At 32.2% G+C, this 27,993-nt stretch overlaps 1 protein-coding gene and 1 long non-coding RNA gene across 19 annotated transcripts in view; one reads left to right on the top strand and one right to left on the bottom strand.

Moving 5' to 3' along the window:
• Positions 1–736: 736 nt before the first annotated feature.
• Positions 737–27,993, bottom strand: part of Cadps (calcium-dependent secretion activator 1) — a 112,179-nt gene continuing 84,922 nt past the window's right edge. For 12 of the 15 annotated variants that reach the window (XM_070112317.1, XM_036372963.2, XM_070112313.1 and 9 more), the window contains 7 exons: positions 23,541–23,697; positions 19,280–19,421; positions 16,291–16,452; positions 8,232–8,541; positions 5,348–5,728; positions 5,022–5,161; positions 737–4,956 (listed from right to left, as the gene is read on the bottom strand). In XM_070112317.1, the coding sequence (XP_069968418.1) occupies positions 4,740–4,956; positions 5,022–5,161; positions 5,348–5,728; positions 8,232–8,541; positions 16,291–16,452; positions 19,280–19,421; positions 23,541–23,697 (1,509 nt within the window). In that variant the 3' untranslated portion in view covers positions 737–4,739. The remainder of the gene's footprint in view (positions 4,957–5,021; positions 5,162–5,347; positions 5,729–8,231; positions 8,542–16,290; positions 16,453–19,279; positions 19,422–23,540; positions 23,698–27,993) is intronic. The other 3 variants (XM_070112322.1, XM_070112326.1, XM_070112324.1) reach the window with 1 other exon arrangement.
• Positions 2,197–15,183, top strand: LOC118682921 (uncharacterized). 4 transcript variants are annotated; one of them, XR_004978707.2, is made up of 5 exons: positions 2,256–2,380; positions 3,705–3,912; positions 4,088–4,262; positions 5,859–6,421; positions 6,482–6,764. It is a non-coding gene; the product is annotated as an uncharacterized lncRNA (long non-coding RNA). The 4 variants fall into 4 exon arrangements; XR_011397231.1 differs by lacking the exons at positions 3,705–3,912; positions 4,088–4,262 and adding an exon at positions 10,959–15,183 and having other exon boundaries at positions 2,197–2,380; positions 6,482–10,889; XR_011397230.1 differs by lacking the exons at positions 3,705–3,912; positions 4,088–4,262 and adding an exon at positions 10,959–15,183 and having other exon boundaries at positions 2,197–2,380; positions 6,482–10,893.

The raw sequence follows: 27,993 nt of genomic DNA, 5'->3' as shown, positions 1-27,993 counted from the left end.
TAAAAATGTAAAAATACCAAATTAGAATTTAAATTTTTTCAAAAAACGGCTATTATAGACAATCAGACTTTTTATACGCCGAACAGGGTATTTTAAGGAAGTGTCGAAGACTCTATGAAGTGTGTATATTAAGGATCTGAATGACGAGCTGAGCCAATTTTCTTGAGGAAAAAAGGACGGGAGCGGAATTTTAGACCGATATCTCCAAAATTGTGGGACTTGTTCGCATATATAAAGACAGATGGTCATGGCTAAATCGGCTCAGCTCGTCACGCAGATTCTTCATTTGACGGAACTGGCGATATCGGCTTACTATAGCATATAGCTGCCACACATATCACGCAAGTCTTTGTATAGAAAACTTTTTAATTTGACAAGCTCTGTTCAAAAAATTTGGTACAAATTATACTATAATCTCCGAAGATATTGTTCGGATTGGACCACTGTGGCATATAGCTGTCATACAAACTGACCGATCCATATAAAGCTCGAGCATGAAAACTTTTTTACTAGAAAAATAATATTATATTATATCACGAAATTCGGGAATATATTATTGTCAAAGGTAGCCCTGATTACATGTGTCGAGATTCCGAGTAGGAAAACAATGTTTTATTAAAAATTTACTGTAATCAAATACTTTAATCCAAAAGCTGTAATAAAATATTTTTGAAATAAATGTATTAACGTTTTATGTACAAATGTATGTAATTGTTAAAATTAAGAGGCGCCTCCATTTCATTGTTAAACTTTATTCAAAAGAAAAAATATAATTTTATAATTATTTTTCAACTTGACTGAAAGTTTTTATTTGAGAGTTAAGCAACTGTTTCTTCATAATACCAATCCTTTGGGTTAACATTTGTTTTCCTTGTACAAATATGTATGTACATAATTATAAGAGTGAATATTTCCATTATTTGCAAGAATTAAACGCTTTTATATTGGCGAGGTGCGAAAATGGAATAAGCTCAATATATGTATATGGTACATACTAAATTTTTTTTTTGCTTAGCCTGAGAGTAAAATCTATAGATTATAAAAAAAACAAAATTTTTTTTAACATCTAGAGTTCACTCAGTTTTAAAGTAAATTTCGAGTTAAAAGTTTTTTTGAACAAGAAAAAATAATTTTTGGCTTAAACTCTTTACATTTATATAAAAATTACCGAATGTGACGGTTTTTGACTCAAAATTTATTTTAACGCTTAAGGAAACCATGTTATCGCTTAAGACTTTTAAAACTCCAATAATGACCACAAAGAATTATTTTAAGGTGATAACTTTTAATTGGTCAGAAAGAGAACTCTCCGCAGCTTATCAAAAGTTTTTTACGAAATAAAAATTTTAGCTCGAAAATTTACGTTAAAACTGAGTGGGGCGCTAGATGTTAAAATAATTTATTTATTTTTGTCAAACAATTTTCTTTTTTTTTAATCTACAAATTTTACCCTCGGGCTAAGCAAAAAAAAACAACTTTTGTTCTCGCTCCACTCTTGTACATACATGCACATCACAGTTCACAGTTTACATAGTAAGCATGAATTTTCTACATGTATGTATGTATGATATAGAAGCTGGATACAATTTAGCATTCAATTACATACATGGTACATATTTATGTTTAAGTTCTATATTTATGTTTAAGTTATATATACCTACTACCATATACTTCTTATATACACAAGTACGTACCTAGTTGTGTTCTGCGCACATACACCTGCAAATATTATTATCATATATTTACGTACATTTGTAGACTTATTGGTACTTGTAAATGTATGTATATGTAATGTATTTGCAGTTTCAATGCGATACATTGTAATATTTCTTATAATTAAAATTATTACTTTATATAATTAAATTACAATAATTCGATTCAATATATATATTTTTGGTGTTTTTTTGGTGCTTATTGTTTGATTGATTTATTTGCTAAAAAAATTTTTATCTTTAGATATACATATGTACATAAGTACATTCACTTACTTGTACATATTTGTGCACATACTGAGCACCCACGATAACTCGATACAATTATAATTAGTATCCACGTCCGAGATGACACATTTTTTTCAGTTGTTAATGTGTGTGGTTTGCACTGAGAAACATGCAACGGAAATTTTTCGCGATTAAATACATTTATATCAGTATTAAGTAACTGTTCAAGATAAGCTATTTCAATCAATCCCTTTTCGGAAGAATTTCTTATTGTATTAATGAGAAAAGGATGTTGTTATTCAGTAAAAGGATATATGTATATGTACCTATATACACGAATTAATTATTGATTTATGAAATTGTTCAATGGACTAAAGCGAGTTCGAGTTAGTGGTTAAACAAGTTTTAAGGGTATTGAAGTTACCGCGAGTTAACTGTACGTAAGTATTTTAAATATGCCGATTTGTATGTATGTATAATTTACATACATACATACATGTATACAGTTATTTATGTAAATTATTTTATTTTTATGTCCATATACGTGTTGATTTTATTGGTTTTCTCTATGCAATTATTTTTAGTTATATTAAACAAGTCATAATAAGTTCTAACATAGAGCTGAACTAAAGTTGTTCATTCGGAATATATCCTATATATGACTGATATATTAATTATATGTTACTTATTAAAGTATTATATACATAGGTACATATCGTATATGTATATACTTGTATGCTTGTAATAATAACTCTTAATATATTTTAGGTTAATTGAAATTATTTCTCTGCAAATTTCACTCTTAAAAACTCGTTTAGATACTCTATACTCGTATAATGCAACGGTAATATATGTGTAGCTAACAATTTCTGCGCAAAAATAGTTTTTCGATATAAAATACTGTTACATATATCTGTGTAATTACAATCCTTTAAACAGAATGATGTGTTTGAAGATTGTAATGCTGCCTTGGAGAATAAGCTGTGCCAAATTTAGTGAAGAAAAAGAGAAATCAAATAAAAAGATATCCTGTTATATAAAAAGTTTATCATAAAAAGACTTGATTTACATCGTTCAGTATATATAGCACCTATATACTTTTGTTGTCCGATATGGTCGGTTCCGACAAATGAGCAGCTTTTTTACAACAAATTATCTGGTAAATGACGTTAAAACCAAGTTACCACGAATAGTTGAACATCGACAACACTACGCGTCAAAAAAGTGAAAAGTAACGGGAAATAAGTTGACCTCAATAATAAGGAAGACCAAGTTAGCAGATACTTTCTCTCTTCATACTTAACCTGGTTAATTTACAAGTTCAAAACATTAAAAGGAGTAAATAAATCAAATAGGTTTATTTATCCACTATAACTTTTCTCAAAGAAATTTCTCAATGCCATATTTTTTTTGACAGTTATTAGAGTCTAGGATTATACTTTTTTCTCTAAGCAGCTTACACTAATAAAGAATGAAAATAATAAGTATGAGGTATTACATCTAAGTATAACTTCGTTTACTAAGTACATTCCAAAAAATGGAAGTAGTCTATCTTTGGTGAATATTTTCAAAAGACATTCATGAATAATTTTCTTAACTTCTTTTAAATTTTTTATGATTCACTAAATTTATCTTATTCGTTATTCAGGATTTTCGTTAAAGAAATGTATTTTATATCGAGGTACTACTGTATTCGCAGTTCCATGAAGAATGTATAATTAATATTTCAAGTGTTTCTTGACATTAATCTTATCCTGAATTTAGGTTATTATTGGAGCGGTGGTTGTGTTAATGGTGATGTAGCAGTAGTATTGGTGGTGTTGGTGAAACTCAGTAAAATTGTACTCCCGCTGTGTATGTACTACATATGCACGTGTAAGGCTGGTGTTAAATTGCGAGATAGTGAAACTGGATATATATTGTAGATTTTGTTATATGTTTCTATTGCATGGACTTGGCTCTCAGTATCAAAGTGAGTATATTGCCCTGTTTTAAACGTTTTTATATTTATCAATTACGAACATTTTCGCAAGATTTCCGCGACGGTAAACGTTTAAAGACGTACAGATTATTAGTATTCATAATTAAATTAAATAATTTATATAAAAATTGATAATAGTATTTTCTATACTCTCGCCTAATTTCAGATAGCATTTATAATATAATGCAGATAAACGCGTGTACATGGAATTATATAATTATTATATGTATAAAGACATAGCATAAATGTTGCTGTTAATATCGAAAAAAAATCACCTATCTTGAGAAATCGATACGATATTTCAGTGAGACGCTCATTGTTTAATATATATATATGAATATGTACGTATGTATATTTAAAACCATATGTAGTATATTAGAATATATATCTATATACGTCTTAGCTTCTAGTAACATAAAAATTTTTTAACTTTTTTTAGGTTTTCGCTAGTTCTTAAATGTTATATCAGAAAAGGAAGAAAAATTTATTAACTTACTGTAGGTATTGAATAAAACGTTGTTATGTTTAATAATTTTACCGTTTAGCAAACATTTTTTTATGGTTAACTATTGTAGAAACATAGGTGTTATGTATGTAGATTAATATAATTCGTATTTATAAGCTTTATTAGGTATATATTAGATATATATGTATGTAAGAATATTATTACAGGCATATACATGTACATATTTAAAAGTTCACGTTGTAGCTTTGTTATATGGTTGTATGCTATATAACCGCCGTAATACCGATCAATTCTTTTTGCCCGTGAATCGCTATTAGGCTCCTTAATATCAATACGTTACATTGGGTTGGCTTTAAAACCAGCTTCCACCTCCCAACTTTGAGCTAAGTCCACCAATACCTTTTCCTAATAAATTGCCAACCCGACCAGCCACGACGTTAGTTACGGCTGCAGCTTGTGCGGCGGCAATTTTCGGTTTGGGTAAACCACGTGAAGCGCCTCCACCACCACCACCATCTTCACCGGCGCCATCTTCGTCAGCTCCTTCACCTTTTAGCCCGTCCACGCTCCTTCAATAAATAAACTTTATACTAAAAACCTATATATTAAACTAAAGATTTCATTTGTTGCTTACTCGTCACACTCGGCAACATCGGGCATGGTTAAAGCGCACGTCGCCTCCTCAGTGGCCATACGTTGGGCAACAGTTTGATATGCTTTGGAATTGAGTTTATCCTCTAGTACTCCTTGCAGCTCAAAATCGGAATAAATTTTCTGCGGATAATAGTTTAAAAAAATAATTAAGCGATCATATATATATATATATATATATGTACTTATATTTATTATATAATATAAAGTAACACAATTGCAAATTTTTTGACATATATGTTAGGCTCATTTTTTGGCTTGTGCTATTATTAACATAAGATGACATTACACCAATATCTATTTACGCACCTTTGTTATATGTGATATGGACGTAACTTGAGCATAGTGGAGAGCATGATCTAGCCTCTCGGAGAGCCAATTACAAAGCATGTTAATCTGCTGCGTATACCACTGTTCGAAAAAGTTTAGTGTCCACAAATCGTCACCGATTTTACCACGTATTTGATCCATGTTATTACGAAAGAAATTTACATAACCTTGACCGAGGTCCTTCCCTGAGCTGGACACGTTTGTAAAGCTAAGTATGGAACCAATCAAGCTGCCTTCGTCGTAACGTGCCAGTTTCGACAAAGTCGACTCTAGCACAGACATAAGTTTACTACTGAGTCCTTGTGTCATAGCTACATTCGCTTTATCGATTTGGTCATCAATTTTTGCATGAAATTTGTACTAAAAATATGCAATAAAACACATTCAAAAGTGTCTATATATTATAATGATATCATATACCTATAAGCATTACCCAATCAAGCTGATAATAATAATCTTATTAATTAATATTTCTTCATTATTATTATAGAGTATATATCAGCAGTCGTTTACTTAGAAGCAGACGACTAATTTGTAAAGAATACGTAATGAAAACATAAAGCATTTTGAAAATATTTCCGGTTGACAATTATTGACCGGACATAAAGCCGTCTCCTAAATATTGGGCCAATGGACCACTTGGATTCTTGTATAAATTACTATGCTCCGGGTTCGGCACCTTAAAAAATGGTTTCAGCGACTAACACGATCTAATACAACTATAGCGCAAATAACATACGCGTCAATAAACAGTTTGTCCTTCTTACAGACAAGAAAGTTTGAAAAAATTAAAATTGATACGAAGACTTGGATACATTTATAAGAACAAGTGAGGCGAACTTCAGAAAAAATGACCCAACTCTTGTAAGCAACAATTCTTCCAATTTTTATACGGGAATGGTTACGACATGGTTATGGCTGGAATTTAAACGGGCTCTGTCTAATATAAAAGAAAGCCATCCACTTAAAAGAATCGCACTTATATACACAAAGTGATTTTAAAGATTTAGTACGTGATTTGAATATGTCTAAAAATCAGGCTGAATTTTCTAGGTAACCAATAATCGAGAAATTACAAAGACTTAATAAATGAATATATAATATTTTATAAAGCTTTTAGGTGTAATATGTCCTTAAAAATACAAATTCTAAATTCTCATCTGGATGAGAGTGACAAACAAGGCGAGACATTTCCTTAATGGAGAAGCGCTATCAGGGAATATGGAGCGCAGGAATGTTAGTAGATTATTGTTGGAGACTTAAAGAAGACATTCCAGTAGCCAAATATTGACGAAAATCATAAGCATTTTTTTCTATATTGAGCAATAATTTCTATAAATACAGCTGATGTTTGTAATTTTTAAGAATATATAATATAGTTTTGATAAAAGCCTGACGAGTAAATTTTCATTCACATATTATTATTTAATGGCCCTAGCACATTCAAAACTTGATATGATTCATATATCATGTGACAAAAAAAGCTAAAATTGTGTTGACCAGTGTTATCATTGATTGGCTCTGATCATCTGATCTAATCATAGCGCCATTGGCGGCTGCTTCACGTTTAATATATGACGACCGCGATCCAGGATTGCGATATCGATTAAACGTTTTGTATGACATAACAATAAATTTCGATCCATATCACAAAATATTTAAATACGTTTATTAAAAACAATCCAGATGGCGGATTGTGGATCGCGCGATGAATATTGAAATTTTCGCTCATTTTGTATGTAAATTCGAGATACAAAAGAACAAAGTATTGATATTTATTATTACTCACTTTTTTATATTTATATAAACATTTTAGCATTTTCAAATAATTCTTCACAATGGTTCCCAGCCTTTTCTTCTTCAATGCTGTCTTTGAATTTTTACTTCAGAGCCAAACACGGTTTTCTTCCGTTTTCTTACGACAATTCGTCTAAAAAACGGGAAATGACATATAATAAATCAAAGCCATTTTTAAAAACCTTTTTTTTTCAAAAACAGGGGTTATTACGAATAGATACTGGCGCGATAAGTATTGAATGTGTCGCATTCACTCGCGATTTATCAAGTCCTAATATGGATCACAATCCCATTATCACAAATAATATTGAACGTGTGACAAGCGCCATTAGCTTGCGCAACTATCTCAAAAGACTTTGTGACTTTGAGTAGTATCAGATATGGTCGGCATAGATTAGTGTGTATGGCAGCTATTTGCTTTACCGACCGAATTCTCCGGAAATTGTACCGTTGCCTTGAACAATAAAGTGTGCCAAATTCCGTGAAGATTCCTCGTCAAATAAAAATGTTTTTCATACAAGGCCATGTATTTGATCATTTAGTTTATATGGTAACTATATACCATAGTTGTCTGATCTGAACCAATTGTTCGAATATTGTAGCACTGTTTTGGACAATAGTCTATGCGTGAAGATATCCCACCAAAAAAAAAATAGTTTTCTATAAAAGGACATGTATTTGATCGTTCAATCTGTATGGCAGCTATACGCTATAGCCGTCCGATTCCGTGAAATGAGCAGCTTCTTTGGGAGAAAAGGACTTGTGTAAAAATTCAGATCGATATCTCAAATACTGAGTGATTAGTTCGCTTATATACAGACAGATGGACATGGCAAAAATAGCTCGTCGTGCTTATCATTTATATTTATATATATCTTATAGGATCTCCAACATTTCCTTCAGAATCAGTTTACGAATTTAAACAATTGAAATATAAAATTACTATTAATACATATGTATTGCAGATATTTTGGCATACACATGGTATATGTTCTCGTATATATGCATAAAAAGATATTGATTAAAAAATTAGTTTTTGTTTTATATGGTATAAAATTGTACCTACCAAATCAATACCATCTATTGTAGTTAGTTTAAAGCTTTGATTTTTAGCATCTAATATCACATTAACCATTGCGCACATCTCCGAAGGTATTATATAATCGGTTGAAATGAAGGCCACGTTTTTCTTTAGCCACGACTGAAATGATGAATCCGTACGCTGGATACATTGTTCAATCATTTCAGTTGCCATCATTTTCAGGCGTTGCTCCAAATGTTGACGAAACTCTGCATCCGGCCAATGGAGATCACGTATGAACGATTGTAAGGCATCTAATTTCCAAAAGAGATCCTCGGATGTGGCACAACCATTTCTATATATGTACACAAATATCCCAAGGAAAAAATATAAATTTTGTATTGTAAATGGTAATGGAAACAAATGAAGAAATTACGAAAGATTAACTATAGAACTCCCAATATAATTCAGTGACATATCGAATACTAAGCATTATGTATGTATGAAAACTATCATAAATTTCACATGTGTGCAATCGCCATAAATATGACAAGAACGAAATTAATATAAACAAGAAATATATAAAGCTTTTTTAATGCAAAATTTTTTCAATGTACGTATGCGAGCTTACTTGTAGGTACACATACAGCTAAAGCTCTTTAAAGACAGTCTTTTAAAATCAACAATACCAGTTAACAAAAACTTCATTCACATCTGGCTTTGTTACCCTTTGAAAAAATAATCAATTATATTTCTAATACATGCAAAGATTTTTTTTAGGAATTCGAAAACCGTTTATGAGGGCAATCTTTATTTATCATGGCGCCATTCAAAATAATTATAAAATATTTTGGTTAAAATGTAGATGGTGTTTTTTTAACATAATAAAGCAGCATACAATAATTAGAAAACCTAACCACCACACTACACTTCCTACTACTCAAAGAGACCATGCATAAGGTACCCATAAGTAGTAATATCTACGTTCATATAGCAAGGAAATAACTTAAAAAAACATAATAAAAGAGTACTTCTATTACCTAACACTTGCTACTTAAATTTGTAACGAGGGAGGAATTAAGAAAAAAAGCGTTTGAATCTCCTACTAAGATCGGTGGTGTTTCACCAAAGCCTTTGTCTGTGCACTATTTCTGGAAGAAATATTTATTTTTTTTTCGATAGTACATTTGCAATTTAATTCCTACTGATAAAAATTCAATTCTGTTTCTCACACTTCAAGAAATGCTCTGGTAATTGGGGTGGTAAAAATCCATTCTCTCAAAATAATCAGAAGTAGACGCAAGTTAGACGTTTGATATTTTAATTGAATCAGCAGTAATTTTTTGTGTATATCTCTTATAAAGGTAAAAAAGATAAACACTAACATTTACATACATTATGTAACATTACAAGAGGTTATTATGAGAGGCATACGATATGATTTAAAATCAAATACCCAAGTGTTATGCATGTGTGGCGCTTTTTGCGTTGTTTAAGACTCATGTGGACCAACGCTAATTATTCCATAACAATACGCCTAAATATTTTTAATAGCTTTTATTAAAAAATTGTATGGCTTGGACAGTGTTGTGCAGCTCGCCGAGAATTTTTAAACCCTCTCTACTCGCCAAGCACAAAATATCTTTGTAAACTACAAATTTTAGAGTAACTCTCTACATTTTAATTTTGTTATGAAATATGTAAATAGCAGTAACGTTTAATTTTATTGAGGAGTAAAATTTTTTATAAATAATATATAAAACAATAATTTAAATTAAGTACTCTAATGTCCTCATGCAAAATAATTTGATGAGAGTGAATGTTTTACATTAACATAACCACTGAGAGATCTTGATTTGTCCACAGGTACATACGTACTAACATATATTTATATAAACAAATTCAAGAGTTCCATTAATATGTAGATTTATACGCATGTATAAATATTAATATATGTATTTGTATGTAATAACGTTCTCCCAAGCTGTTTTATTATTCGTATATATACCATAGATAGAAGGTATGTTTCTTAAAGGATCAGAATTAAAGCAGCTTCGTTATTGCGATATTAAATCCTGAAGTGGATCTTCTTTTAACATGAGTTTTGAGACTTTGAAAGGAATAATAAAGTAGTAACTAATTCCCATTTAATGACTATTTAATGAAACCAGCCAAACAATTGACGTTCTCAAAAAGAGTAGTAATAACTTATAAATAGCACGTCAATTACCTATAGAACATACATATGTATATACATATGTACATACATACACTTATTTATTGATGATCCCAGCAAACTAGCTGCAAAACAATTGAAAGTATCTATAGTTTATTTTGACCATCGATTTCTTATACCATTACTAGAATTACAAATTTCACTTAATAAAGCTACATAACGATATAGTCTCGTAATACCAAATGTGAAGCCTAATTTTGGATAATATTGCAGCAAGTCTCGGCTACGGAAACTCAAATAAATTGAAGAAATTAACGCGGAAAGTGACATACACACCGTGCAACTTATAAGCGTAAGAAGGAGAAGAACGTTCACACGTACACAAGAGTTTCGGTTAGAATTATCAATTGGGCCTTAAGAAACTCATAGAAACTTTAACAGAAGTCTGTCATAGCGCTGTTGGGTAGTTAAACAGATGATAGCCTCAAAATCATCTTTTCATTCTTGGTGGTTGTGGTTTCAAAATCGTAGGTGCAGACAATTTTTAAAATAATATACAAATTATTGAATTTAACTATATTCTACAAATTAATTAGGTGTTGGATGAGTTAGAAGGAATGTTGCGGAGATATTTACCATCGGTAAAAATTGCTAATGTTCTGAAATGCCGGCTGCAGATAACCTCAGTTATTTATACATGCAGCCGCAATTCAGAATTTTTGGCGCCACGATTTTGCAGAATTTTAATTATTAAGAACCGTGGAAAAATAAAAATTCCAAAGAAACCTCCATTTGATTTAGTATATCTAATTTTGGAGTATAAAATCATGAAATTGAAACCAGCCAGCGTTATTGTTCCTTTTTTAAACCCTCACAACGACCATATTGCGGTCTTGGAAGTTATTGTAAACAAAATCACCAACAGCTTTCCTAGCATGATCAGCTTTCTCAAACAAGTCAACCTATAAATAAATACCTAATTACCTATTAACGTATTACCAGTCTAAATATTAGTCATAAAACTTGCGCCAAATTTTAGTAAATATTTCAAATCTGTTTGTATCACTTGTTTGTTTGTATTCTAAAAATTTATGTTCTCAATCCAACTTGGTTTTATATAAATTATTTGCATAATAATCGGCAACTGAAACTAAAAAGGAAAATATTGTTTGCAAACATATAAAAAATATTTTTAATAAAATTTTACATACTGTGAGCGTCAAATATAAGTAAACAGCAGTTCAACCATCATTGTTTTATTTCAAATTGTTATTACAACGTAATCTTTAATACAAAAACAAACAACAAGAAGTTTTGTCATAAAATCAATGTTTATCTTATAAGAGTCTAACTTAGTATGAATAAAATCTTTAGGCGAAATCGGAGAAATAGTTAGAAGACATCATTGTACAATAAAACAATTTATTTAAAAGTATAGTAAACACCACATTGTTGAAAATTTGCCACGGCCGACTAAAGCGCCTTATTGACACTGAAGAGCGAGTACCAGAAGTAAAAGTCCAGTTTTAAGCGCTGTTCAAATATCAAAAGATATAGCAGAGACATCATGTAAACCAGGGCAATCAGAAGAACATTGCAAAGAAGCGGTCTGCATGGACAAGTACCACGCAAATAGCCCAACAAGTCAAAGGCGAATCAACAGAAGCGCTTGGATTTTTTAAAAAAATATATAAATGAGGCTGCAAACTTCTGGAACAATATTTTGTATACGGACGAAAGCAAATTCGAAATATTTGGATCGAAACAACCTCCTAAAGTTTGGCGATCCAAAAACAAAGCTATTCATGAAAAGTTTGTTACCAACACGGTGGAGGGTTGGTTATGGTCTGGGCTGTATGTCAGCATCTGGTGTTGGGAATTTGGTTTTCATTACGTCCACGATGAACAAATTGGATTATTTTAATATTTTAAAAAACAATGTTGCTCCTAGTATTTATAAATTAGGACTAACAGGGAATGGGATATTTCAACAGGACAACGATCCCAAACACAAGTCTAAAATTGTTAGTGAGTGGCTGTTATATCGAACACCAAAAATCTAGATCACCCCCACAGTGCCCAGACCTTAATCCTATCGAGCACATGTGGGAGTACCTTGACCGAAAAATCAGGCAGATGGACATTTCTAATGAGGACGACCTAAAAAAGGCTTTGGTTGAATAATGGAGCAATATCTCTTCAGAATTTACAAAAAATCTTGCAGAATCAATGCCTTGTATTGTGGAGTTTTTTGAGTTTAAGTAAATTATTTTTGGCTGTGTTTTGTTTTTGTTTATTATTTATACTAAGTTAAACTCTAATAATATAAGCCTTGAATTTTATAACGCAACTTCTTGTTGTTGCATCAAAGACTGCGTTGTAATACTTGTATATTAATATAATTGCTGTTTACTTATTTTTGACGCTCACGCACATTATATTTTCTAAATAAACCAAAATTAAAGCAAAACTATCTGCGGTATACCTAAAGCTTGATAAAAATATTATAATGTCAATTAAATGTGCTTATGTTAAATATATTAATTAATTTTTTAAGCCTAGTAAACAAAGTTTTTAATTTGTATTATCATGAGTTTTTTTCATATTATTGGATTGTTGTATTAGCACAGCTAAATGCACTGAATAAACCAGGAGAGAAGGCTCTAATTTCGGTTGTAACCGAACATTTAAAACTCTCGTGATTTGAAAGGTTCAAAGCTGGGAAAACCTTTCTTGTTTGGCGAAACTTTATATTAAACAAGTAAGAAAGTGCTAAGTTCGGATGTAACCGAACATTTTATACTCTCGCAAAGTCAAATGGTATACTCGTTTTAGGCTTCTTTGTGGATCTTGCCGCCTTGTTCTATGTTGACCGATATTTTCGGTAAAAAGTCAACTATAGGCACTGGGGTCCACATATTCAATGCCTAGGGGCTTGAACAGTTTTGGTTCGACTTAGACAATTTTTGGTCACAAGATGGAATACTTTAAACGTATTATTCATGCACGTCCACTGTCTAACTGTGAACACGGTTCCTCTAAAGCCATATCATACCATACCAGAGTCAAAATGTAATGTCGCTGGCGTGTTTAGTGCTTGATTTATAGCTCTTAAGTGGTTTTTAACAGTACCGTTATATGGGGAGTGGGCGGGGTTGTCACCCGATTTCACTCATTTCCACACCGTCGATAAAAATGCTAAAAACATTTCTTCCCAGTGAATTTTGTTATTATGGCTTTAGTGGCTTAGGAGATATGCACCTATTAGGGGCGGGAAAACGCCCACTTTTTTAAAAAATTTAAACTGCAGATGCCTCTTCCTAATTTGATCCTATGTACCAAATCACAGTCTTGTATCTTATTGTGGAGCTTAGTTATGATAATTTATTTGTTTTTGATTAATGGCGTTTTGTGGGCGTTTTGTGGTCCGATTACGACCATCTGCGGTACCAACCGTCTTACTGTACTAAGCAACACGTGTACCAAGTTTCATAAAGATATGTCAATTTTGACTCAAGTTACAACTTGTACAGACGGACGGACGGACGGACAGATAGTCACCCGGATATCAACTCATCTCTTTATCCAAATCATTTATATATCTAAAACCCTATATCTAACTCAATTAGTTTTAGGTGATACAAACAACCGTTAGGTGAACAAAACTTTTATACTCTGTAGCAACAAGTTGCGAGAGTATAAAAATGTTGCGTATGAATTCAACATTCGTTATTCGACGAAACCATAAATGGAAAACTTTTAAAAGTTCGATAACTGACTAAATAAAACCGTCAGATGAGTTAAATATAATATCACCGCCATGATGGGTCGGAAAGGCTTCATAGGAGCTGTTGCCAAAACTTTTTGATGCAAATACTGTCCTGATATTTCTATGAACAAGAAAATCGAAAAAAATCACCTACTTCCATATATCAGAATTTTTAAATCCATATGATTTTCGCTTTACAATATATTATATAAATCAAACCTATGTGCCTTTCGGTCCAAAATAGGTAAAAGCGGGTAATATTTCCGGTAGCCACCATAGGTCAAATTGCAAGTTATCTTATCTAAATCACGGAACGTATAATATTGGATATTCTATAGTTTATTGCTGAATATGTGTGAAATTGCTCCATGATCAAAAGTTAATGCAATCAATCCAGCCCTTTCCCTTGACCCAAAATATCCAATATACTGATTTCTGGCTTCCACCTGACGTTAAACGGTTTATGTTAGTTAAAATGTATTTTAATGAATCAATGCTCTGGTTGAATTTATCTCATTTGTATTAAAAGTGTCTATGACCTATAATATAAATTAATAAGATAGCAATGATTGTAATTCGTCGAAAAATGAATATTAAATTATTACGAAATGTTGCGCTTGAACTTAGCTCTTTCTTACTTATTTAATAGAAAGTTTTGCCATCACCTGAACGTGCTTTCGGGATTTCATCCTTACAATTTTCAATGGTATAAAATGTTAAGTTACACCAGAACTTAACGCTTCCTTGCATGTTATTTATGTGAATTATATTTAAAATAAGAGCTTAGATATAAAAATAAAAAAATATCGTTAATAATTACTTTATCAGTCAAAAAGGCATACCTACGCTATGCTGAATTAAGAAGTACTACATTTTTAAGGGCAATTGCTACAATTAAAAATACTAGTTTAATCATGTTAGTATGTATATTAATACGATTCAAAGCTACGAAATGAGAAAAATTAATTTTCATGGAGTATTTATAAAACAATTTTGGTACATTATTCTATTGGAAAGTGCCTAAATAAATAAAAATTAAAGTTTACACATTTTCTTTAAAAGAATTTCTGAGCAAGAGCAAGTTGCCATGAATAAAATAAATGTTGCTATACGGTTGCCTAGTGACTACCACACTGGCGCCATGGTAATATTTCCATTAATATAAGCGATAGTAGGATATTGAAATATGGATATTTATAACAACATAGGTACTATCAGTTTTGAAATCGATTTCAAATTAAAAAATAATAATAAGCAAGCATTAACTGCAAATTTGCTGAGAATTTTGTTGAAATATATGCTATAATAGTTGATTTATATATATCGTATTTATTGTTATCTTGGGGAAAAGTAATAGCTACATTTTTGAATATCGCTTAGCAGATAAGCTCTTAAATTATACGATGGACAATTATTAAGATATTATCGCGGTACGAGTAGCCGTAGTAAACATCAAAAGTTTAAGTTCGTTCCAAAATTCACATATATTTAAATATATTTCCATATGCAGACATGTATGTACATATGTACCTAAGATGACTTTTAATAAACAAAACGTAACAGTCTTTAAATGAAATGGCTTATAATAATATAAACTCAACTATATTTAACTGTTTTTTGCATTGCATATGTATGTGTAACCGTATTTTTTGTACTCTTAGACAATTATAAATGAGCCCAGAAGAAAAATTTTAAATAACAGCTCATAAGTTTTCGAAATAATGCAATATACCATGTAGAAAGAAAATAATTTTTTTTTGCATATAGCATATCATTTAATTCTCGATTAAAAATCATCAACCCATGAGTTTACGAAACACATTGTTTATGAATATATTTGTTTGCTTATAATGTATTTGCATAATATTTTTCTGTTGTAATATTAAAAGAAAATCCATATCTTTTTCTGAAAATTGATTTTGTTATTTGTTCTGTTCTTTATTTCCTGGTACGGTTTTGCAACGATTACAAAACAAATACGACATACATGTGTTGCATTATCTACATACTGTATGCTCACTAATGAAAATCATGAAAAGCAATACAGGAATACTTATTTAAAATTTACTAGAAAGTTTCGATATATGTATATACGCTAATATTTATTGATTGTGTATTTTTTATTTGATTTTATTATTTATTATTAAATAAGTAAAAACCTCGTATCTTCGTTAGCATTAACAGAACGCCTTGGTAGCTTTGGTATATAGAAATTGACCTGATCTTTTTTGCTCCCAAGTAGCGCCGCCGGATTAAGGGCTGCGGTATTTAAAGCCTGGGCCGCGTTATTTAATGTCGCTGGATTTAAAGCTGCATTAATCCTATATAATACGTCGTTTTTAGTTGTCGATTACCATAAATGATGTGAGAACAAATATTTAAGTCATATTGAAAGGGCAAATACAAATACCAAAGAATTAAGTTAAAGTATTAAAAGAAGGAAAAGAGAAATAGGGAGAGAAGAAGAGAAAACACATTAAAAAATTGAGATAAAAGTAGACAGTGAAAACAAGCTTTATTCAATTAATTTTTACTGTGATTTACAAACACCAAAGTTATAAAATAATTTCATACATACATACATGTATAAGCTAAGAGTAAATTACGCCCCGCAATCTTTATAAACGGAGACGATTCCTTCATTTTGGCATAAATGTGACCTACCATTTTGACGTGTGGATGAAATAATCAAATTCGGAATAAGAAAATGTTACACTCATGATTTTTGAGAACTTCAAACAAGTGGTTCATGAAAATGGCAATCAATTGCTCTTATGGAAAACGATGACACACTTAAAGTAATGAAAACAATTTTAAATTTTTTACATTTTTTGGAACAAGGAAAATTGTTAAAATTCATTGATTATGTATCCGGAGATACCGAGTTCAGTTATGGTATGATACAAATTTCAGTTGAATACGTGAAAGACTAGCAAAATTTCCTGCGGCATACTGGCCGTGTTATCGTGAAATAACTAAAATTTTGTACTACTAGGGTTTCAGCTTCGAATCTGTTGCAAGAGGGTACATAAATATGTGCATATGTATATACACATTGAATGAATAAATAAGCAATAATGAAGAGTAGTACAAAAGCTTAACAAAATATTAAAATTATTAGAATAGCTTAATTTAAAAGAAAACTAAATATGAATAAAATATAAAAACATAAAATTTTACTTAAAATGTTAAAATATGTTTTGGTACATAAATATTATAAAACGAATGTGAATGAACTTTTGACTACCTCATGTTTCGTAACGTTTTTCACGATGATAAAAACGGCAGGAGCTTTTATGAAAAGACCATGAGCGTGAACTACTATAGAGCTCGATGTACCAACCGTTTTCGGACTATTAGTTATTCACTGCAATAATCCTCAAACCACTTGATCTATATTTCGTGCGCTTGTATTGAAATAGAAATGTTCACTCTAAACGCTTAAGAAACTTATTCTTGATTGCGGAAATTTTGGTTCGAACTATATGTATGGTAAATAAAAATTAAAAAATCTTCGGTACAAAACACTTACGTGTCAAGTTTTTAATGCAGATTAGAAATTTTGCAAAATCGGACCTTCATCCGGTGCAAATGCTACTTTCTGCGACATGGAGCCAGAAACTCCCGATCTCTTGATACTAGACTGTCTGTAGACGCAGGCATAGATCACATCGCCTCAACCGCACCCAACAAGATACTGGAATTGATCAGTGTGCTGGGCCTATGTGATTCGTTGTGACAGAGAGGAGGACACAATAGAGCTTAGGTCGCGGAGCAAATCTCAATTTATTTTTATCTAACCGTGTAAATCTGTAGTCATCGCCTTAGGGCATTTCCGATGGGATTCTAGGTTAAGACTACCTAGACTAGTGTACCTATGGTGTAAGTCGTTTAAAACTTATAAACACTTACAGTCGTAGGGAAATGCTTGGCATAATATTCTTAGTAAAATCCTGAATGGAACAGTTTACAGTTCTTGAATGAAATTAATTTAATATCCCCGTTCGCTTTTCGAAGCAGTTTAGACCTTTACTGTTAAAATCTAGTAGATCGAATTTTGAACTAGACGAACCATTCCGTCGCATGTGTCATGATTTTAATTCTCATTCCTGCATTTTTGATTGATCTCTTAATAAAAAAAATCGTAACAATTTATATAACGTAATTTTAAATCTTGAAATTTTGTTCTGTTGAAATTTTTGTTTCTGTAGCTCTCTTGCCTTTCATGACTCTTCTAATTCCGCACAATTCGGATTGCGCCCCTCGCGGCGGTCGAGCGGGTGGAGTGTAATCTTTGGGTTATTATTATTATTATCGTTAGTCACACGTATCACCTTACAACTGTGCCCTTTTAATTAGGTTTAAAGAAATACGACAAATAGTAAAACTCATGAATTCTATAACATTTTTATATTCTACATAAATGTACGATTATAATTTTTAATTATGTTTCTTCTGTTTAAAAATGTTTACGCTCATCAACAGAACCCTTCACGTCTATTCCAAATAAGAGGTAATCGTTATTAGGAAAAATATGCAATATAATGAGAAATGGGATAGCGAAAGATAGCTGAAAGTTTGTCAGAATATAAAATCCATATTTATGCGTACGTATACTTTCTAAATGATTTAATATTTTACTAAAGTTATAGTATTAACGTAGCTAATTAATTTAGCAGTCTTTCCCATATAAAATTGTTAAAAAGATTTAGTATTTTAATGAGAAAAGATACAATCCAATACTTGATACTTAGTACGGGACTCGAAATTTCAATCGATGAAGGTATATTCTATTTGTCCCGCATAATAAATTAAAAATATTAAAAAAAAAATCGGAAAAGTATAAAAATATATATATTTAAATATGTAAAAAGTTATTTGTGATATCTTTTAAGAGCACCTAATGAGAGTACTGTACAGACAACTACAGTACATCAAACTTTTCGAAGACAGCGAAATCATAACTATTGAATTATTTGTTTTATACCTTCAGTAATTAAATTATGGTAATTTTAAGTAAATAAAGCTGCACACATATATGGTTGAGGCTATATTCTTTATATTTGCTACATTTAGATTTCATATTTCTTATAAATAATCGCGAGGGTAGAAATGAGAAATTAGTTAGAGTTTTTGGTACACACTTACCCTTTACTATCCCAGCGTTCCTTTTCGAAGCCCTTGTGTATTGATTGAGCGATTGATGACTCCATGAGATCGACGTAGCGTACAACTAGTGGTGCAAACGTGTCACGCAAGTGCTGATGAAAGCGCCCGTTCCGCAAATTGTCTACATATAATTCATTCATGTATACAATTGCTTGTATGTATTTTGAATATAAGTAAGTAAGAACTAAATTCGGGCCCGTCTGGCCGAATTTATCACGAATATGTTAAACAAAAATCTTTTTACTAAATAAGGAAGTTACAATAATATTGAGATTCTTCTTTGCAAAAACCAATGAAATTACATAATAGATTGAATTGAAAGGATAAATAGAATTGAAAGGTTTTTTAGGGCTGAAAATTAACCACTGCCAATTTCATCAACTTCATCTTACATTTTCTACCTTTTGTCAGATTTTTACACCGGCCACTGTAAGCAATTTAACGTCACCCAACAACACTACACACCATAAACACTAAAGAAATCACATATTCCAGATCACATATTACACTTAATTGTCCTACTGCTAATCTTTCTCTTACAATTATTGTTGTAAATATGGAAGTTCGCCATAGTAGACGATAGCGGTGTATGGGGCGCGATTAGCTATGTTGCCGCCGTAAAAACGGGGCAGCTTAGCTCCTTGGCATTTGGGCTTCACGAATTCGTTGTTCCGTCTGCGAAAATGCTAATAGAGCGAAGTACGAGACGTTCCTTAGGACTGTTATAACCGAGAATGTCCAAGTTCGTGGGGAAATGAACGGCCTTGGAGGGGGTTGTGGGGTTCTTCTCCGCCGAACAGATCAATGCCATCTGTATCGGATGCCTGCTCTTCCAGCACCTCTGCTCGAGGCAATAACGCCGGTGTTGTTAAAGCCGGTTGAGACCTAGTCGGTGGTGGTAAGAAGGAAAGCTCAGGACGTTGCACTCGAAGGTATGTAATAATTACAGTACTAATTATTAAGTACTGAGTGATGGAGGAATAACCATATTTTAATTCAAATAGACAATGTATGTCCTCAAAACCCTTACTCGAAGGTTGCGAGTTCAATGCAGCAATGACGTGTATACATATATGTGTGGAATGATGTGAAGTTGAATTTCAGCTTTATCAAGGATATATAGACGATACGACGAAGAATATTCGGACCCAGTTAGGGTTGTTTGGTTTGTTTATACGTGAGTTTTTTGGGTGAATGATGTGTGTGTGAAATGTAAGTATGGACTAACGGCTATGAGGTCTGACCGAAATCTTAATTCTGATATCTCTGATAGCAACAGCCCTTGGAATTCGCTACAAATTGTTCATGCGAAACGACCATTCTATGATTGTGGCTTAATACTAATACCCAATGCCCGAAGAGTTGACCTTGTGTCAGTTCTATGTAGAGTTGTATTGCAACTGGTTGACGATCCAAAACTACGGTAGTGTTTATAGATTAACCTGGAACCTAATACCTACCTTTGTACTGTAATCCCTAGCATTCACGGGGCGCTGATCAAGGAATCTACTTTTTATACTCCTAAATGTTAAGGGTGTTGGCTAGACAAAATGTTTTTATTTTCACATGATTCAGCATTGAAAAAGACATATATTTTCACATTTTCACACTTATACGATTAACCCCTGATTTTTATATTATTTCGTTCCATCCACAGATCCACAAGATACGAATCGAGTATAATAATTGTAGTATACTACAATTTTCATGTATAGTTCTATCAATAAATCAGTTATCCCCGCCAGGTGTCTCCCGTTGTCACTTCTGAACCAGCAAACAATAAGGAGTGGGGATGAAAACGAAGCTAGTTTTCTTTTTCTCACTCTCTATACAATTTTGGCCCAGTTTTTTATTTGATCTCATTTGTGTCTCGATCGTAGTAGTGACTGTTATGCGTATCATTTTAAATTTTCTGTGCAACTCTCTAGTTAATTTTATTCTTATAGTAAATTTAACAGTATTTATTAGTGGTAAAGATATCGATATCGTAGACATGCGACAATTAAATTGCACAGAAACACAAATTTATTTACTACAAGTATTTAGTACTGTTGACATGTTTCCCGATCAGAGCACAAATGTTGTGAGATAATCATAAAAGTTCAATGACTGATGATATTATATATGTATCGACATCGTACAAAATGCAACGATCTAACGATATCACTCAGTGATGCAATGACATTGCGAATTTACCAATCAGCCATTTCGGTATGAGTTCACCAAATCGGAGTGCATTTGATTTAATCAACACAGATATAAATCGTGAAGCGCAGTATGATACTGACGACTCAGCAACTATTACTCGCAACTTCCACTACTAAGTGATGTATACAATTTTGCGGCACTCTGTTACTCTTTTCAGGTGATTTCAAACAAGAACAACGTACGCTAATAATATTAACGCTTGCTTAAAACTATCGCGACTGTAACGTAATGTTGAAAAAGTACAACTGACAGCGATCATGCGCATTAGTACGCTTCAAGATCCATCTGTCGAAACTTTCTGAAAACAACTGTTAAATATTGTCAAAAGAATAGTTGCTAAACGTGGAAATACTGGTTGCATCAAATTGCCAACTGATTTCTGCGCCATCATCAACTCACAAATACTCTCATCGACAATATATTTCCCAGTGTACACACAAAATATAAAAATCTTGGATGACTGGCAGGAAGAGTGATTTTTGCAACAAAAAATGTGAACGTCAATGGATTAAATTCAAGTAATATAACAGTTGTTGCCATGGGACTTGGTGTCATACAAATCTATCGAGGCCAAGGAAACTGTGAATTACCCAATTGACTTTTTGAATTCGTAGGGTCTTCAATTATTTTTCGTCATAATTTGAACCCACTACGACTTTGCAATAGCACACGATTAGTAAATTTTATATTAAAGAAAGTATTGATCCGGTTCAAACCATTTTTGACACAAGGAGATACTATTATCGAGAGTTTTATTTATTTATTTTATTATATGAGTTTCAAAAAAAAATATCTTACCGATATTTTCGGTAAAAATTCAACTATTTGTTCTGAGGTCCACATATTCGGTACCTAGGGGCTTGAACAGTTTTAGTTCGATTTAGACAATTTTTAGGGGGCGGGACCACGGCCACTTTAAAAAAAAAATGTTAACTGCAGATGCCCCTTCCTAATTTGATCCTGTATACCAAATAACAGTCTTGTATCTTATTGTGAAGCATAGTTATGGCAATTTATTTGTTTTTGATTAAGGGCGTTTTGTGGGCGTAGCAGTGGTCCGATTACGCCCTTCTGCTATACCAACCGTCTTACGGTACCAAAAACATGTGTACGATGTTTCACAAAGATATATCAATTTCTTCTGAAGTTACAGCTTTCACAGACAGACGGACGGACGGACAGACGAACAGACAGTCAGCCACATTTCAACTCGTCTCTTCATTATGATCATTTATATATATATAACGCTATATCTAACTCGAATAGTTTTAGGTAAAACAAACAACTGTTAGGTGAACAAAACCACTATACTCTGTAACAACATGTTGCGAGAGTATAAAAATTAATGAAGACATTATCGAAGCCAAAATTTAAATGCCAATTGAATTCAAATACTCTCAATTTCCAATTAGATTTGCAATCGCTTTCCAACGCGCAACTGTAGGTGGCATGTTCTCGCAAGGGCAAACCATTTCGTAAAGACTGACTGACTAAAAATATTGTGCACTTCATTGCCTAGATAAAATAATCTTTGTTTATTTTTAGTTGCCATAGTTAGTAGTAGAAATATGAAATATTGATTACTTTTGATGTTTAGATAGCTAACAATAAATGCAATTTAACGCATAACTATTTGTTACTTTATTAAATAATAATTTATTAGCTTTAATAAAGTTTACTTTAATTGTGTACAACTCTTCATTCCTCTTTCAATTATAATTACATCCCCCACACACTTATATCTAGTGTTAGTGTTTTTAAAAATATTTTCTAAAAATAACGCTTGCCAGGTCAGCTAGTTATGTATAAATATATTTTTTTTTTTAGTTTGTTAAGAGTCAAAAATCGAAAAAATATAATAATAGTCCAACTTGATAGAAAATGTTTCTTGTTATCAGGCTTAGTTAAGTTATGGGCTTTGAATTACACTGACTACCCTGCGGAGAACTAATTACACATTATTTTAATAAATAATCATAAATTAATATAATACTCGTTAAAACTACATTGATATTTAAAAAAGTATGCTTACCGTCTGCACGCAAATAGTCATTAAGTATTTGAAATAGGGGAAATGAGTCCCACGTATCTGGTGGCTGCTCGGTGAGTACCCTATCCATGTCCACAGCAAATAGCGACCAGAAGATTTCTGCATGCTCCACCAACAGGTCACTGAACCATGCGAATGCCTAAACAGTGGAATGGAAAAAATAAAAAAAACACTTATACAAGTATTACAACACTCATTTAATTTGAGCGTCGTTTGGAAGGAAACGCCTTGCCAGCAAGAGCATGTGTCTATGTAGTTGCATGTGCATACTTGTAGTACATATGTGTTGAATTTAATGAAAGTCAGAATGAATACAAATGTGTATAAATAGTATACAACAGTTTTCTAAAATCTAAGTGTATATTTTTATTTATAAATGCATTACTATTCAACACTGTAAATATTGTAAAAGCAAACGTACTCGTGCATAGCTTTAAGTCATTCAAACAATGATAATAAATGTGATTCTATCCGCTTTCAATTACCAATAATATTTTTTAATATTATACTGTACAACAACAGTTTTCGTAATTTTTAAAATCCCATTAATGAATACTTAACAAAAAGTGGCCTAGTACCTCGTTATTATCTGATATATGGCTACAATAGAATTAAAAAAAGGTAAGACGGTGAATTCTGAAATACATGCAATCGCAAAAACAACGAATAACCAATTAGAATAAATTACTTCCTTTCTTCAAGAGGTAGATAGTTGCGGAGTTCGGACTGGAGTACGTGTAATAATTATCACGCATAAAACAACGGTCATAAAACTGATATTTTTATTTCATATGTTATTGGTAAAACTATTGATAAATATGTTTACAAAATTTTAAATGAAAATTCCGACTTGTTCTATTGTTATATGCCATTAAAGAGAGTAGCTTTCCTTCAAACCCGAACGAAAGAGTTTTTCAAACGTTTTTTTTTTATTTGCGTACTACGGTTTTTAAATTTGCGTACACGGTAGTTTGAAAAGTTTTCAAACAATCGCTTGGAAAACTGGCAGTTACTTTCTTCATAGTATGAGTTTAAAATCAGTAAAGTATTATTTAAAATATATTATTTTTTGTAAAAAACATAAAAAGTTAGAAAAACCATGCTTTATTATTTTGACGTCTGTTAAAATTTAAATTCTCTATTCTTTTTATATATTTTTGGCATTACTACATATTATTAACACAGAAAGAAGTTCTCTGAGTTTCATTAAGGTACTTCACATACCATCACCAATATATAAGGAATGAAGTCAACCTGATCTTTGAATATCCTGATATTAGTTATATGGGGGCTAGGACAAGTTTTAACCCGACTTTATCCATAGGCACAAAGATGCACCGTTATTAGAAAAGCACGGGGTATTCTGGATTATAAATTTAAAAATATCATATACTTGTAGTATAACCCTTTAAGAATGTCCCAAAAAGATTTTTCCAAATTTCAATTATTTTCGGAGTTACAGCTCATTTTGTGATGCGCCAACCAAGTCGACTGGCAGCTCGGTGCGAGCTTTAAAGTCGTTTTTCTCTGAACTGCTTTTTTTTAGAAACGGTGTGCATGATAACTCAAGTTCTACTTAATCGATTTACTTGAAATCTATACAGAGCTTTTTTATACATTATACTATCGCCCTACGAGAGGATTTTTGGAATTTTTTTTTTTTATATTTTTAAAAAATTCAAAAAAAAAACAAGGAAATAACGAAACATATTTTTCAAACAGCTGCCAATTTGTGCAATTTTTTTCCATTATCCTCTCGTAGTGCATTATTATTAACAATTTCCATTTCGGGTTACTGGGAGTCCTGATATCCTACACACCAGGACACTCCATTTTTTCATTAGTCTCCATTTTGCCGGCCTGGAATTTTTTGGAAATTTTCTTTTTTAACTTCCCGCTAAGAAAATGGAAAATTTTCTAAAAATCGGGAAGATATTGGTTTCACCCCATTTTGCAAAAATCGAGTTCTCAACAGATCTCGACGTTCTGAGGGTCAAGAAAGCTTCCCCGAACATTTCTACGATGATGTCCGTATGTCTGTATGTATGTGTGGATGTATGTGTGTGTGTGTGGATGTATGTGACCCTCTTATAACTATTAAACTGCTCAACCGATTTGAATAAACTAAACGGCATTCCAAAGGGTTTCATTGCACTTGAATTTCGTGTAAGTTTGGACCCAATCGGACCAGTAGATTTCGAGAAATCTCAAAAATAAAAATTTTGAAAAATCGACGACCAAACGATTTGACCGATCGACACCAAAAACTAATCAGTTCTAAACCTTGAAGAAACACATCCTTTGCCGCAAACCGGGTCGAAATCGGTTGATTTACTTGCTAGATATCGAAAACGAAAAATTTCTAAGAGCTCAAAAGCAGTGAAAAAAGCGAAATTTGAACGTTAGTGTATGAAATTAGAGGGAAGTTGCAGGGATGGCCCTTGAGGCCAACCGTTTTCCACATTTTTTTTAATACTATAATTGATATGTACTCTTTAAATATCAAAAATATCAAATGGACAAAATATTTTTTGTTTTTCGGCTTCTAAACCAGAATACCCCCTTAAGGTGTTACATAGGTTTCGCGGCTTCAAAAAAAAAATTTTTTTTATTGTCTTATTTAATTCTATAATATCTCTAGAATATTGTCCCAATTTCTCAAGTTGATATCAGTAATAGTTTTGGAGATAAAGTTGCGTGCTCGAGGTCAGCTATATGGCTACTTAAAACTTTAAACACGTTTTTCTCAAAACTGTGTTTTCAAAGTCGGTTGTCAAGATTTCTCGCGAACTACTCAACCGATCTTGATGAAATTTTATACAGGTGTTTGAGATACAATTTGCTCGTAAATGGACGAAGGATATTTTTTTTTCAATTACAACTATTAAACAAGTAAGGAAGGGCTAAGTTCGGATGTAACCGAACATTTTATACTCTCGCAAAGTCAATTGGTATACTTGTTTGAGATTTCTTTGTGGATTGACTGATATTTTCAGTAGAAGGTCAACTATAGGCACTGGGGTTCACATATTTAGTACTTAGGGGTTTGAACAGTTTTGGTTCGATTTAGACAATTTTTGGCCGCAAGGTGGCATACTTTAATTGCATTATTTACGCAAAGTTTTACCCCGATATAATCATTGTTACCTGATTTGCATAGTGGAAAGTGAAAGAATCAGATGGAATTGAAAATGGTGTTACATGGGAAGTAAGCGCGGTTGTAATCCGATTTCGCCCATTTTCGCACTATGACATAGAAACATGAAAAGAACGTTATGCACCGAATTTGGTTGAAAGCGGTTGAGCAGATCTCAAGATATGGGTTTTCACCTAAAAGTGGGCTGTGCCACGTCCACTATCTAATTTTGAACGCGGTTCCTATAAAGTCATCTTATACCATCTCAGAGATAAAATTTAATGTCTCTGGCGTGTTTAGTGCTTGATTTATCGCGCTTTTAGTAGTTTTTAACAGTACCGTTATATGGGGAGTGGGCGGAGTTGACACCCGATTTCAACTATTTTCACACCGTCAATAGAAGTGCTAAAAACATTTGCTTCCAGTGAATTTTGTTATTATAGCATTAGCGGTTTAGGAGATATGCACATTAAACCTATTAGAGGCGGGACCACGCCCACTTTTTAAAAAAAAATTTTAACTGCAGATGCCCCTCCCTAATGTGATCCTGTGTACCAAATAACAGTCTTGTATCTTATTGCGGAGCTTAGTTATGGCAAGTTATTTGTTTTTGATTAATGGCGTTTTGTGGGCGTGGCAGTGGTCCGATTACGCCCATCTGCAATACCAACCGTCTCACGGTACCAAGAAACATGTCTACCAAGTTTCATAAAGATATCTCAATTTTTACTCAAGTTAGAGCTTGCACGGACGGACGGACGGACGGACGGACAGACAGTCACCCGGATTTCAACTCGTCTCTTCATCCTGATCATTTATATATATATAACCCTATATCTAACTCGATTAGTTTTAGGTGATACAAACAACCGTTAGGTGAACAAAACTATTATACTCTGTAGCAACAGGTTGCGAGAGTATAAAAAAAAGAAATGGCGAGCAAATTTGACAGAAATTTAAATTTTTTTAGAAAGAGGTCTGCCAAAATTCCAATTTTATCTTCATTTTGATGAAATTTTATACAGGTGTTTGAGACACAATTTGCTCGTAAATGGACGAAGGATGGTTTTTTTTTTAATTACATCTTTTTAAAAAAAAGAAATGTCGAGCAAATTTGACCGAAATTTTCATTTTTTTGGAAAAACGTCTGCCAAAAGTTCCAATTTTAATTTTTTATTTTTTTCCTTCATTCAAGTACGAGTTTGTGGTCTTAACTAAAACACATTTATTTTTTTTTTTCATTTTAAATGTTCCTGTCAGGAGTTATGCTGACAACGCGGACGCACCTTTTTTTGAAAG

Source organism: Bactrocera oleae, chromosome X, assembly GCF_042242935.1.
Source record: "Bactrocera oleae isolate idBacOlea1 chromosome X, idBacOlea1, whole genome shotgun sequence".
NCBI classification, from domain to species: domain Eukaryota; kingdom Metazoa; phylum Arthropoda; class Insecta; order Diptera; family Tephritidae; genus Bactrocera; species Bactrocera oleae.
This window is presented reverse-complemented; position numbering and strand designations above follow the sequence as displayed.